Raw genomic sequence first — 14,123 nt, 5'->3', positions numbered from 1 at the left:
CTGCAAGTTCTCTTCTGTACTCATTTAAATTTCTTTCTCATCAAACATGGGGAAATGAAGATCAAATTGTTGAAGATCCAAACAGCTCTGAAATGCCTAACTGAATGGCCACAGGCTTCCATCCTATACCTCTCTTGTCACTTATGGGTTTTCTGGAAAGGGACCTGGTCAGTAGGATGTGCAAGACTGGAAGACACAGGGTTAAAATGCCAACCGCCTGCTTGCTGGGGTTGATCAGCATTTATCAGTCTGCCCTGCCTCCCCTGGCCTACACACATCGCCCTTAGTCCTCCGTCTCAATTACCATCTTCTTTAGATTCCTTGAAAGACATATTATGAAGAGGACAGCACATCCTCACTACACATGAGGTGGCTGATATGCACAGACACCTCACTAGGTCATGGGAAATATAATAATTACATGGTATTTTCTCACTCTTGAGAAATGATCCCCTGAAGGGTCTCTCAATTATAAGCATCCCCACTTCATTTAACAAAGAACTAATTCATGATTAGTTAATGAAGATTCAGGAACCTATACACTGCATAAAGGAGGGATACCTCACTCTACATATTTAACAAAGTAAAAGGACTCAGAAAAATACGTACTTTATCGTTTAAGGTGGGATCATTCAATGAGTAGAGCTTGTTTGTAATGTCTTTTCCTATTAGATACCTAAATATTTCATACAGAAAAGGCTCTGATTCCAGAAAGTAAGTTAATCTTTCTCTTGACCAGCATAAAAATCTGCAATTATCATCTGCAATAATGGTGACCTGCCAAAGAAACAGAAAGAAAAATGTATATGAATTATGATGTCAGTAATGTGGGACAAGGGAAGAGTGGAATAATTGAGTGGATATTATTGTAGCAATGTTTATCATATAAGTTAAAATAGGATTCATAAACATAAGCTTCTATAAATATAACATTATATTTAAAATCAAGCAGTCTGTACACTGGGAAGCCCAGTGTACAGTGAAGAACCCGCTTGCAGTGCAGGAGACATAAGAGATGGAGGTTCAATCCCCAGGTCAGGAAGATCCCCTGGAGGAGGGCATGACAACCATTCCAGTATTCTTGTCTGGAGAATCCTCATGGACAGAGGAGTCTGGTGGGCTATGGTCATTGGGTTGTAGGAAGTCGGACATGACCAAAGCAACTGAGTGCAATCGGCAGACTAAATGAAAATAAAGTCTTCGGGTTTTGTTGTTCTGTTTTGTGAGGTCTGGTGATAGAAGATTGGCCTCCATGTCAATAGCACTGCTAGAGTGTACTAGACTGATGTCCCAATTGGGTGTTCAGGATGGCTAAATATTTCTTTATACCTGGATTATTATACTAGAGAATGAAAAAATGAACTCATGTGAATTGATTTTAGGACCCAGATTGTCATTGATGAACAAGGCTAGTAGGAGTCCTTTTTGGTTCCTTCTGTCATAGGTATTTCTCGTGTGTGGACTACCAAGGGGAGCACAATGGGGACACGCAGAGAAGCCCCAGCCAGCTCAGAACTGGGAAGCATACTATTTCCTTTAGTGTCATTACATAAGAAAGTGGGAGAGTGTTGTAACTGCACTGTGCAGAGCTCAAATATTCCGTAAAGAAATCCTCTCTCCAGAATGAGGAGCTCATCCTCACATGCCCTTCCTCCCATGCAGGTCCTTCCATCAGCTTCACATGGCATGCCTATCACTGAACTCCAGCTCATCTGTGGACCATTCTCTCTCCTGAGCACCCTGAGGGCAGGGACTGCATCTTCATACTGAGTGCCTAGCTTTCAACACAGAGTGGTGCTCAGTGCAGATTTACTGATGAAGGAATTAACAGATGAACACAAATACTTAAGGCAGAAAGTGTTTTTATATCTTTAACATTAAACCCAATGCCTTTCCAAGTGGGAGATTAATAAAAGTTTTCAAAATTGACATGAAGTCATATCTGGGCTCAGAGCAAATGTTTCCAAAGGAGCTCTTTACCCTTTGTTAGTCAGAACTAAATGTATTTCAGATGACAAGAAAACCCAGCTTCTCTCCTTGTGTCAGTGGCTGAAATCTGATCCTTAGTAACTCAGAGGGTTTGACTACAAAAGATGGGTCAGTGTTCCCAGGAAAATAAAACTGTACTTATTTATCATGTTAAATAATGTTAAAATATTACATTAAATAATATTAAATAATAAATCCACCAAACCAAATACATTGGCATTTAAGAAACACATCAGCAGCTCTATGGTTCCATAAAATGCTAAATTCCATTTATTCTTTCAATATACATTGTTAGGCTAGTAATTTATGCCAGACCCAGTTCAAGGCACTGGGGTTATCACGGTGAACAAGAAAACAAGATACCTGCCCTGTGATGCTTACATTAGTGGAGGAAGCTGATAATAAAGAAATGTGACAATCTCAGGTGGCAGTAAGTGTTTTGACAAATTACAGGACAGGAAAAAATGGAAGAGAATGACTAGGAAATTCCAGGTACACATAATGTCCTTCCTTTAAGAATGTATTGCATTTTGAAACTTTTAAGGTGTTTTTATATCTATCGTGTAAGCAGATCCTTAAAACTGCCTTTGAGATAAGACAGATAACATTCTTCCTCATTTTCCAGATGCCAAATAAGCACCAAAAAATTTATATATGGACACATGTTAATGAACAGTGGAATGAGTGCTTCTGACTTCCAGCCCAGACATGTTTTCCCACCAGGTGGGAAATCCAATATGTTCTAGATTCATCAAGACAACCACCGAGAAAGCCATTTGGTGAAGTAAGCATAAGGCTGACTCACCATCGAGAATCCTCTGTGTAAAGAACAACTGAACATACTGTCATAAAGCCTACATTCTAGTGGAGCAAGCTGGTAGTAAGTAAGGATACGCGACCAAGAACAAAAAGATCTATAGGAAAAGAAATATAAGATCAAGAGACATAGAAGCCTGTCCTTAGGAGTTCCCAGAAACAGTAGGAGATGAGTATGTAAACAAAAGGCGACTGAATAATATTCTCGAGGAGGGAGTATTTTCAGAGAACGTGAGCACCGGGCATTCAGGATGACCCAGTCCTGCACCCAAGCATTGAAGAAAGGGTTAGAAGAGTTGAAGTCCCTTCATTCTGCAAAGACGTCATCCATGCCTTTGGAAGATACAATTCATGCACAGTGGGGGAAGAAGTAAAGGAGGAGTTGGAAACCATCCAGGAAAAGAAGAAGCCATTGCACAGGTGATGTATTGCACATGCATTTAACTTTTATTCAACCATTTTAATGACCTCAGGTTTTCCATGAGGTGAAAATACTTTTAATATGATATTATAGTTTGCTCAGAACCATTGCTTAGAACTATTTTTAAAAATTGAAGTTTAGTTGATTTAGTGTTTCAAGTATATAGCAAAGGGATTTGTTTATACATATATATGTCTCCTTTTTCAGATTCTTTTTCATTATAGGTTATTATAAGATTGAATACTGTTCCTTGTGGCATCAAATCGGGAAAGGAGTACATCAAGGCTGTATATTGTCACCCTGCTTATTTAATTTATATGCAGAGTACATCAAGCAAAATGCTGGACTGGATGAAGCACAACCTGGAATCAAGATTTCCAGGAGAAATATCAATAACCTCAGATATGCAGATGACACCACCCTTATGGCAGAAAGTGAAGAGGAACTAAAAAGCCTCTTGATGAAAGTGAAAGAGGAGAGTGAAAAAGTTGGCTTAAAACTCAACATTCAGAAAACTAAGATCATGGCATCTGGTCCCATCACTTCATGGCAAATAGATGGGGAAACAGTGGAAACAGTGGCTGACTTTATTTTTCTGGGCTCCAAAATCACTGCAGATGGTGATTGCAGCCATGAAATTAAAAGACGCTTGGTCCTTGAAAGAAAAGTTATGACCAACCTAGATAGTATATTAAAAAGCAGAGATATTACTTTGCCAACAAAGGTCCATTTAGTCAAAGCTATGGTTTTTCCAGTAGTCATGTATGGATGTGAGAATTGGACTATAAAGAAAGCTGAGTGCCGAAGAATTGATGCTTTTGAACTGTGGTGTTGGAGAAGATTTGAGAGTCCCTTAGACTGCAAGGAGATCCAACCAGTCCATTCTAAAGGAGATCAGTCCTGAATATTCACTGGAAGGACTGATGCTGAAGTTGAAAGTCCAATACTTTGGCCAGCTGATAGGAAGAACTGACTCATTTGAAAAGACCCTGATGCTAGAGAAGATTGAAGGCAGGAGGAGAAGGGGACAACAGAGGATGAGATGGTTGGATGGCAGAACCAACTCAATGGGCATGAGTTTGAGTGAACTCCGGGAGTTGGTGATGGACAGGGAGGTCTGGTGTGCTACAGTCCATGGGGTTGCAAAGAGTCAGATGTGACTGAGCAACTGAAGTGAACTTCTGCTATATAGCAAAGTGATTCGGTTATACATATATACATTCTTTTTTAATATTCCTTTCCATTATTGTTTATCATAGGAGTTGAATATAGTTCCCTGTGCAATACAGTAGGGCCTTGTTGTTTAAACATTCTATACTTAATACCTTACATCTGCTAACCTGAAACGCCCACTTTACCCCTCTCTAACTCCCACCTCTATGGCAACCATAAATCTGTTTTCTATGCCTGTGAGTCTGTTTGTTTTGTAGACAGGTTCATTTGCGCCATATTTTAGGTTCCACATATAAGTGACATCATATGGTATTTGTCTTTGTCTTTCTGACTTACTTTACTTAGTTTGATAATCACTAGTTCCATTTCAGTTCACTTCAGTCGCTCAGTTGTGTCCAACTCTTTTCGACCCCATGAACCGCAGTACGCTAGGCCTCCCTGTCCATCACCAACTCCCAGAGTTCACTCAAACCCATGTCCATTGTGTCGGTGATGCCATCCAACCATCTCATCCTCTCTTGTCCCCTTCTCCTCCTGCCCTCAGTCTTTCCCAGCATCAGGGTCTTTTCAAATGAGTCAGCTCTCTGCATCAGGTGGCCAAAGTATTGGAGTTTCAGCTTCAACATCAGTCCTTCCAATGAGCACCCAGGACTGATCTCCTTTAGGATGGACTGGGTGGATCTCCTTGCAGTCCGTGGGACTCCTAAGAGTCTTCTCCAACACCACAGTTCAAGAGCATCAATTCTTCGGCACTCAGCTTTCTTCACAGTCCAACTCTCACATCCATACATGACCACTGGAAAAACCATAGCCTTGACTAGATGGACCTTTGTTGGCAAAGTAATGTCTCTGCTTTTTAATATGCTGTCTAGGTTGGTCATAACTTTCCTTCCAAGGAGTAAGCGTCTTTTAATTTCATGGCTGCAATCGCCATCTACAGTTATTATGGAGCCCAGAAAAATAAAGTCAGCCACTGTTTCCAGTTTCCCCATCTATTTGCCATGAAGTGATGGGACCAGATGCCTTGATCTTCGTTTTCTGAATGTTGAACTTTAAGCCAACTTTTACACTCTCTTCTTTCACTTTCATCAAGAGGCTCTTTAGTTCCTCTTCACTTTCTGCCATAAGGGTGGTGTCATCTGCATATCTGAGGTTATTGATATTTCTCCCAGCAATCTGGATTCCAGCTTGTGCTTCTTCCAGCCCAGCGTTTCTCATGATGTACTCTGCATAGAACTTAAATAAGCAGGGTGACAATATACAGCCTTGACGTACTCCTTTTCCTATTTGGAACCAGTCTGTTGTTCCATGTCCAGTTCTAACTGTTGCTTCCTGACATGTATACAGGTTTCTCAAGAGGCAGTTCAGGTGGCCTGGTATTCCCATCTCTTTCAGAATTTTCCACAGTTTACTGTGATCTGCACTAGTTCCATTTATGTTGCTCAAATGACTGAGTAATATTCCATAATATGTATGTACTACATCTTGATCCATCCATCTGTTGATGGACATTTAGGTTTCTTCTATGTCTTGCTGCTGCTGCTGCTAAGTCGCTTCAATCGTGTCTGACTCTGTGCGACCCCATAGACAGCAGCCCACCAGGCTCCCCCATCCCTGGGATTCTCTAGGCAAGAATACTGGAGTGGGTTGCCATTTCTTTCTCCAATGCATTAAAGTGAAAAGTGCAAGTGAAGTTGCTCAGTCGTGTCTGACTCCTAGCGACCCCATGGACTGCAGCCCATCCATGGGACTTTCCAGGCAAGAGTATTGGAGTGGGTTGCCATTGCCTTCTCCGATGTCTTAGCTATTGTAAATAGTGCTGCAATAAACAATGGGGTGCTTGTATCTTTTTGACTTATAGCTCTGTATGGACATATGCCCAGGAGGTGGATTGCTGGATCATATGGTAATTCTATATTTAGTTTTCTGAGGAACCTCCATACTGTTTTATATGGTGGCTGCACCAACTTACATTCCCACCAACAGTGTAGGAGGGTTCTCTCTTCTCCACACCCTCTCCAGGCCATTCTGACCAGTGTGAGATGGTACCTCATTGTAGTTTTGATTTGCATTTCTCTAATAATTAGTGATGTTGAACATCTATTCTTGTACCTATTTGCTATCTGTATTTCTTCTTTGGAGAAATGTCTGTTTAGGTCTTCTGCTCATTTTTTCATTGGACTTTTTGTTGTTGTCAAGTTGTATGAGCTATTTGTATATTTTGGAAATTAAGCCCTTGTTGGCTGCATCGTTTGCCAATATTTTCTCCCATTCTGTAGGTTGTCTTTTCATTTTGTTGATGGTTTTCTTTGCTGTGCAAAAGCGTGTAAATTAGGCCCCATTTGTTTGTTTTGTTCTAATTTCTATTGCCTTGGGAGACTGACCTAAGAAAACATTGGTATGATTTATGTCAGATAATGTTTTGCCTATGTTCTCTTCTAAGAGTTTTATGGTATTATGTCTTATGTTTAAGTCCCTAAGCCATTTTGAGTTTATCTTTGTGTGGGTGAGAGGGTGTATTCTAACTTCACTGATTTACATGTGACTAAGCAACCATTTTTTATTGATGGTTGAAAACTACTTTAAACCTGTTTAAATTATTATTCATATAATAAGCTATTCGTGCATGCTAAGCCACTTCAGTTGTGTCCAACTCCTTGTGATCCTTCAGACCATAGCCCCCCTGGCTCCTCTGTCCATGGGATTCTCCAGGCAAGAATACTGGAGTGGATTGCCATGTCCTCCTCCAGGGGATCTTCCAACCCAGGGATGGAACCTGATTCGTATGTCTCTTGCATTGACAGGAGGGTTCTTAACCACTAGCAATACCTGGGAAGTTGAGTCTTCCAAGTCAAGGTCAAGCATTTAGTTGGAAGCAGGCAGTTAGCATATTGACTGAGGTCACTTCACTCGATAACTAATGCTTCATTTCTGTCAAATAGACAGTTTTACATAATGATTTCCTGTCACAGCAGCCAAGTGAAACATATCTTTAACGAGGAATTTTTTGAAGCACCTAGGAATTCTTAAAACTTCCGTAAAATACATTGCTTTTTAGATTATTGGGGTATCTCGGCAGTGCCATGCTTGAGTTCTTGTGAAGAATTTTACAGAAGAAATAAAAGCCTACACAGTAGTGGAAGACAAAAGAATTTCTCTCAAGTAGAGAATGAGACAAAGCATTTGTAACCAGGTTTGCTGCAATTACTCAAGGTGCTGGATTAGTCCCAAACCAATCTTACACCCTCACTTAATGAAAACACCTTATCAAGAACCAGGGTGTCGGAGGGAAATGCTGAATGTGCTAGCATGGGAAATGGCAGTCTGACATTATGACTGACTGACTGTCCTCAGGGGAGAATTTATTATTTTCTTTGTGTACTACACAACATTTCACACATGAAAATGTCCCAGAAGTGGTCCATTCAGCTAATTTTTATTGAGTTCTCATCTGCACTAAAACACAGCAGAGCCAAGGCTGGCAGATTAAATTACTTTGCAACTTAACCCAAAGATTTACTTAACACTAAGAGAAGGTTTTATTTAAAAGCAGTTAAAACTCAGTGTTCCTTTATTTCACCAGAGCCTGGACATCTGCCTCCAAGACATTCTTTTTCCCTTAAAGTCAATAAAGGTTTGTTTTTCAAGCTTCACAGCACAGGATGTGCTATCGATTATGGGAAGGCAACAGCGGGAAGTAGAACCCAAAAGAAAAATGAAAATGGCAAAGCTCACTGAGATGAAATAACTGTACAAAGAAGAAATAAGACACAAAACACTACTTCTGCCTTTTGTGATATTGATACTCAAGATTCTCCCAAGAGTTCTCAGCAGCAGCCTGTGTCTGTAGGTCCTAGCGGAGTACCAAGGGAGCAGCTGGATGTTTAGAGTTGGTATGTCAGCTCTGTCACTGCCTGTCATCATAATTACTGCACGTTCCTGAATGACATTCACTGTGTGATCTCAAGGGACAGCCACCAATTCTACTGGCTTCCTTTCCTCCTTTCATCCTACTGCTGAATTCACTAGCACCCCTACCAAAGAATGAATTTAAAGAAGCAAAAATGCGAAGGAAGCAGCGCCTTGTCAGAACACTTATAACTCTCCAGAGTTAGAGAAAAATGAAATTAGCAGGTAAAAGTGTATGTGGGTGCAGAAGTCTGGCCACTGACAATTTCAAGTGTCCTCTGCCATTGGCATAGAGAGCGAAAAGCTGATCCTGGGAGCACATGATGGTTTTCATCTGGGAACTCGCTTCAGGAAGAGGCAATATACTCCTACACAGATGTGCAACAGCTATTTTTACTCTTGAGTATCCGCCAATAGGAACATTTGGTGAACAATCAAAACAGAATCTCTCCCGAGGGCTTACTCTGATGGGAGTCTTCTCCAACTGTACGGGACTTAGGCTCGATGATGCCAGAGCAGTTTTTATCCATTGATCAATCAGCCACACCAGACTGTATGCAGAGAAAAGCTAACTAGTGCTTGGGGAGGCTGAACCAATATCTTTCACCCAGTTAGGGTACCTTGAGTTTGGTCATGTTTTTAGAAACATGAGAAGCAAATCAATCATGAGGACTATTTCTCAAATGCCAAATCCCAATCCCTGAGAAGTGTGATGAGGGGTAGAAATTCCTTTGTATGTTAATTTAATTACACATATAATTTGAAGTCCGGTGTTAAAGACAGTACATGCTATGTCCCAGGGGCTACAAGCTGCTGGAAACGCAGGAGGTTCAGTCCCCTTCTCTTCCCCAAATGCTGGTCTCTTCAGGTTCCTATGAAACAGTTATTGTGTAAAATCACTTGCTACTATAAACAGAAATAGATGCAACAGATAAATGTTGGGCTTTGGAAGAAGAAATTGGAAGCAGGTCAGAGGAAAAGAGGGAGAGAGGAAAGAAGTGGCCCTGGACCAGTTTATAGACGGTGGTGATTAAAGATACTGTAAGAATAAATCTCAGTGCAGAGCTGACCCCAGAAAAACCCAAGGGAGTGTGTAAGTTAGAGGAGGCAGGATGTAGGTTCTGCTTTTTCCTCCTGTATCTTTAGCTCAGCAAGCCTGGGGACAGCATTGCAGCCAGGTAGTAAATTTATATGAGACCCTCTAGTAAATGCACATAACTTTAACACGTTGTGTGGTTATTCAGGCAGGGTAGGAGCACGGCAGGCCTGAAACCATTGTAAATCCACTTAACTAGTGTCTGTGAATGTCCCTTTGTATCTCCATGTGGCATCCCCAAGAGTGTGGCATCTCAACATGAGACTCAACAATAAGACTTTGTCACCAAGAAACACTGATTTTTCCTCTGTCAGGTGGTAGCATCCCCTTCTATTCCATTTCCCGCCTAAATGTTTACATTTACCCTCCTGTCAGTAATGCCTAATGGGGCTCCCGTTCATAAGAAACCCTATTCTCAGGATACTTCCTTACTGCTGTTTAGCTAGAGGCTCAGGCTAAGGAAACTCTCATCCATTTTCTTGGTTACTTTCCTGACAATACTGAGGGGAATAAAATAGAGGACAGCTGGACATTTACAGGAAGAATCAGAACAAAGTATCACATAATGGAGCATTTTCATTTTTTTTAAAGATATTAAAAGAGTCAGGCTGAGTACTTCAAATTATTCTAACTGTAAAGAACTTCATTCTTTGCCCTTAAATATATTTATTACATTTAAAAGAGTATAGTGGTTAAATTTTTTTTTCATGAGGATTAACAAAGTAGGTTCTCTAGGGCAAAATCAATTTCCTGCTTTTCCACAGTAAAAGTAACCAATTACATGTTTTAAGTACACTGATTATCCATGACTGAACTTTTCCTTTTTTTTTTTTAATAACAAAAGCATTAGATGTTCTCTATGGGAAAAATATAAAAATTCAACTAAACAAAAAGGAAGATAACAAAGCAATCAAACTTTCAGAAATATGTGTTAACATAATAGCTAAATCAGGATATATCTTTCTAGATCTCTTCTTGGGTACCTATACACACCACTTTCAGTTTAACAAGGAACTTCCCTGATGGTCCAGTAGTTAGGAATCTGCCTGCCAGAGCAAGGGACACAGATTTGATCCCTGGTTCAGGAAGATCCCACATGCTACAAAACAACTAAGCCCTTACCACAAGAGAAGCCACCACAATAAGAAGCCTACACATCACACTGAAGGGTAACTCCCATTCTCTGCAGCTAGACAAAAGCCCACATGCAGCAATTAAGACCCAGGACTGCCAAAAATAATTTTTTTTTAATTTTTGCAAAAAATGGGATCATACTATATATACCATATGGTAATCTCTTTTTTCAATAAATCATGGCCACTTTTCCATCCATATCCTTTGGATTTTGAATACGACATTAATTGAATAAGACATTCAATCTTCTTTAAAATCATGCCAAAACATACCTGGAATTTTTCACCTTTGTGCATCTGGGTTGATCTAAATTCAGGAGAATCTATAAAGGCACAGGGGTAAATGTTATGCAGAAAATGTCCTCGATAGGAAACCTTCATTCTGATAACAGAAATTAGTGTTAATAAATGCATAATAATTCACACATAACATGACAAGCCTTAAAATCTCCATAATCTTTATGGGTTTTTTTATTTTGTAAAAACTTAAACACCCCACAGGAGACTGACTTAATTAAAAAGCACTTCCCGGGGCACACGTATAAGTTTCAAAATGAGTTTCACTAACAACAAGGGGAAAAAAGTGTCCATATTGAAGCAGACATGTCTAATTTCATGAGTGTCTGGCTGCTGCTGCTGCTGCTGCTAAGTCACTTCAGTCGTGTCCGACTCTATGCAACCCCATAGACGGCAGCCCACCAGGCTCCCTTGTCCCTGGGATTCTCCAGGCAAGAACACTGGAGTGGGTTGTCCTTTCCTTCTCCAATGCATGAAAGTGAAAAGTGAAAGTGAAGTCGCTCAGTCATGTCTGACTCTTAGTGACCCCATAGACCGCAGCCCACCAGGCTCCTCCATCCATGGGATTTTCCAGGCAAGAGTACTGGAGTGGGGTGCCATTGCCTTGTCCGAGTGTCTAGCTGGAATGACCACATAATTCATTATTCAAACTGGTACACTTCTGAGAGAGAACAGACAATGCTGTCTCCCCAGGAGACTGATATTCCTAGAAGTTGCATTTTTGTGATATTCAAAAAAATAAGCAAGTCACCTCTAAAACACGCATAAGCTTCTTAAATTTTAATACCCAATTTAAACCTATTTCAGTTCTGCCTCATTAAACTTACTAAAAAGGTGAAAATTATTCACAAGTAAAAATCCTGATAGCAACATGATTCACTGAGATAAATCCTACGTAACTTTACCACGTTACTCTCTAACATTCTATAATGCAGTTGTCCAGATGAAAATTTACCTCCATGACCACTTACTCCATTAGTTGGCAACATTCCCTTTCTTTCATTTCCTACCCAGAGGCCAGAAGATTCCAGGCAAACAAGGCATTTTGATTTCCATAGAGCACTTACTTTCCTTTCAGGAGAATACTCAGACGGTCGTCAACTGAGGTTAGCTCCTCTACAGCATAGCTTTCGCCCTTTTTCAATGTTTGGATCATGCAAAACTGTCCAGTTAATCTTCTGAATAAATCTGGAGACACACGGAGGGGTTCAAACAATCGCCGGTAGATGCTTTTGAGTTCCTTTTCGATCTTTACCTGAAAGGAAGCAGTGACCGAATGCCACATCTAATGCAGCAACCCCGAAACATCAGCTGCTGTGGTCTAAGTAGAGTTTTCAGAATAAATGGATCTGCAATATATGCCATCACCCTTCTATATTTTGGTCAGTGGAATCTGACACCGAGAGTAAGTGGTGATGTAAGTTTAGATGCTAAAAGGGCACGTTTGCAGTTAAGCTGAACTCGGACAGCATATGGTGAAGATCTGCACCGTTGATTACATCTCCTTCTATGCACTGTCAAGCAACCGTGGAGGTTCTGATTGTTGTCACAGGATTCACCTTGCCCATCTTAGCATTTTCTATAAATAACATATTAATAAAAGCTTTTCATTTTAGAACATTTCTGTTTCACAGAAGGAAGTTACACTAACTCTGAAATATTACAGCAAGGAAATAAGTACATAAATTAGGAATCAACTTGGAAATAAATTTACGAAGATTGATGCATTAAATGTTTTACTTATGTGCAATTATTATCCAGTGAGTTAATACAGGAAATCAAATATCCTTAGCTGTAATTACTACTTCTCATGTATTTATTCCTAAGCAAAGTGAAGAATGTAAACTTCAAATGGCTCAGTCGCCTCTGTTGTCAGACTATCCAAGGCCAAGTCAAGCCTATCTGTATGCCCAGCATTAGTCTGGGAAATCTGTACTGCATGCAAATGAACTTTTATGTTCAAGTGATCATCCATCTCAATGAAATCTGTGGCAGCTATGCCATGAAGCTACAAACCCAGGAGATCAGGGCTGCTCAGATGTTACTTGCAGCCTTTCTGACACACTCACTTTCCTGCTGTTTCATTTTAATGAAGAATTAGCATTTATATTTTTCAAAAAGATAGGCTTATAGCCTGAGAAGAAACAAAAGCACAGATACTGAGTGATTTACTTCCTTGGTGGCACTATCACATCAATGACTACTGAATCTTACATTCAGAACGTGGGATTCTAGTAAGTTCTGATATTGAGAAGCTGAAATCCTTATTATTACTATCATCTACCTTCTCCACTCTAGAGCTTTCATAATGAGTGTTTAATTCATAGATGTCTCACTTTCAGCATGCACACTAGCCAGTGTGGCACGATGAACATATGAACTGAAAAAACTGACTTAAATTCATAATCAGCTCATCCGGCCAGCCTTAGCTCAAGCCCCAGTTCTTCCATGAAGCACTATAAATTCCTCTCTTTGAAAGCATTCAGTTGTCACAGGTTTTCTTGAGCACCAGTTACGTGCCAGCCATGCTTGGCTGTAACAGGGAACACAACAGTAAGTGTGGTAGATGATCCCATTGTGTGCAGCTCCTGGCTGCTTCCACCCCTGAAAGAGGATCGTATATCCTCTTACCCCATCCTACTCCACATCATCAGGCTTGGTCATGTCAGTTGCTCTGGCAAGCAGAATGGATATATGCTCCTTCTGAGCAGAAGTTTTAAGAAACAGTAAGTGTTTCTTTTGTTCTATTTTTCTCTCTGCCGTGACAATGCATGTCCAAATAGAACCTGCTGCTTCAGCAGAGCCCTGAAATGAAGAAGACACGTGGAATAGAATTACAGCTGTACACAGCTGCCACAGTCCATATATTAGGTGAGTGAAGAAAAAAGGTGTTGCTATTATATGGCACTGAGACTTTCAGACTGTTAAACAGCATCACGTAGTGAAAACTGACTAGTACAGTAAGCAAAACAGAGTGGGTTACAATGTTTGAGGAGGTCACAATCTAGTGGAATGTCTATGACACATATCAATCTGTATCAGGGAAATTGTCACTTCCTAAGAATTATCGTTTCTAACACTTTTCTATGTGCATGTCTGGCCTTGAACATAAGATTAGAGCAAGCATGTTGTCTTTTGCTCTACTGAATATTTGTATGTGCTTTGACAGTCACCAGTCAACAAACAGCTATGCAGTGATTGCTAGAGGCCATGCTATTTTCCTTTTCTGTTAGCATCAATTTGTTCTTGGTATGACCAAGGAAACACAGCAAGATAAATTGGATTGGAA

The 14,123-nt window shown here is 40.3% G+C and overlaps 1 protein-coding gene across 6 annotated transcripts in view; it reads right to left on the bottom strand.

Annotated features, from left to right (window-relative positions):
- Positions 1 to 14,123, bottom strand: part of POPDC1 (popeye domain cAMP effector 1) — a 50,766-nt gene that overhangs the window by 23,359 nt on the left and 13,284 nt on the right. For 3 of the 6 annotated variants that reach the window (XM_086317535.1, XM_086317536.1, XM_086317534.1), the window contains 3 exons: positions 11,902 to 12,089; positions 10,811 to 10,919; positions 610 to 777 (listed from right to left, as the gene is read on the bottom strand). In XM_086317535.1, the coding sequence (XP_086173661.1) occupies positions 610 to 777; positions 10,811 to 10,919; positions 11,902 to 12,089 (465 nt within the window). Of the gene's footprint in view, positions 1 to 609; positions 778 to 7,819; positions 9,181 to 10,810; positions 10,920 to 11,901; positions 12,090 to 14,123 lie in introns of those variants that run through there. The other 3 variants (XR_015133012.1, XM_086317538.1, XM_086317537.1) reach the window with 3 other exon arrangements.

This window comes from Bos grunniens, chromosome 9 (genome assembly GCF_055505025.1).
Source record: "Bos grunniens cultivar Pamir isolate PY7600 chromosome 9, Bosgru_T2T1.0, whole genome shotgun sequence".
Lineage (NCBI taxonomy): Eukaryota > Metazoa > Chordata > Mammalia > Artiodactyla > Bovidae > Bos > Bos grunniens.
Note: the sequence above shows the minus strand (reverse complement) of the source record. Positions and strands in the feature narration are given on the sequence as shown.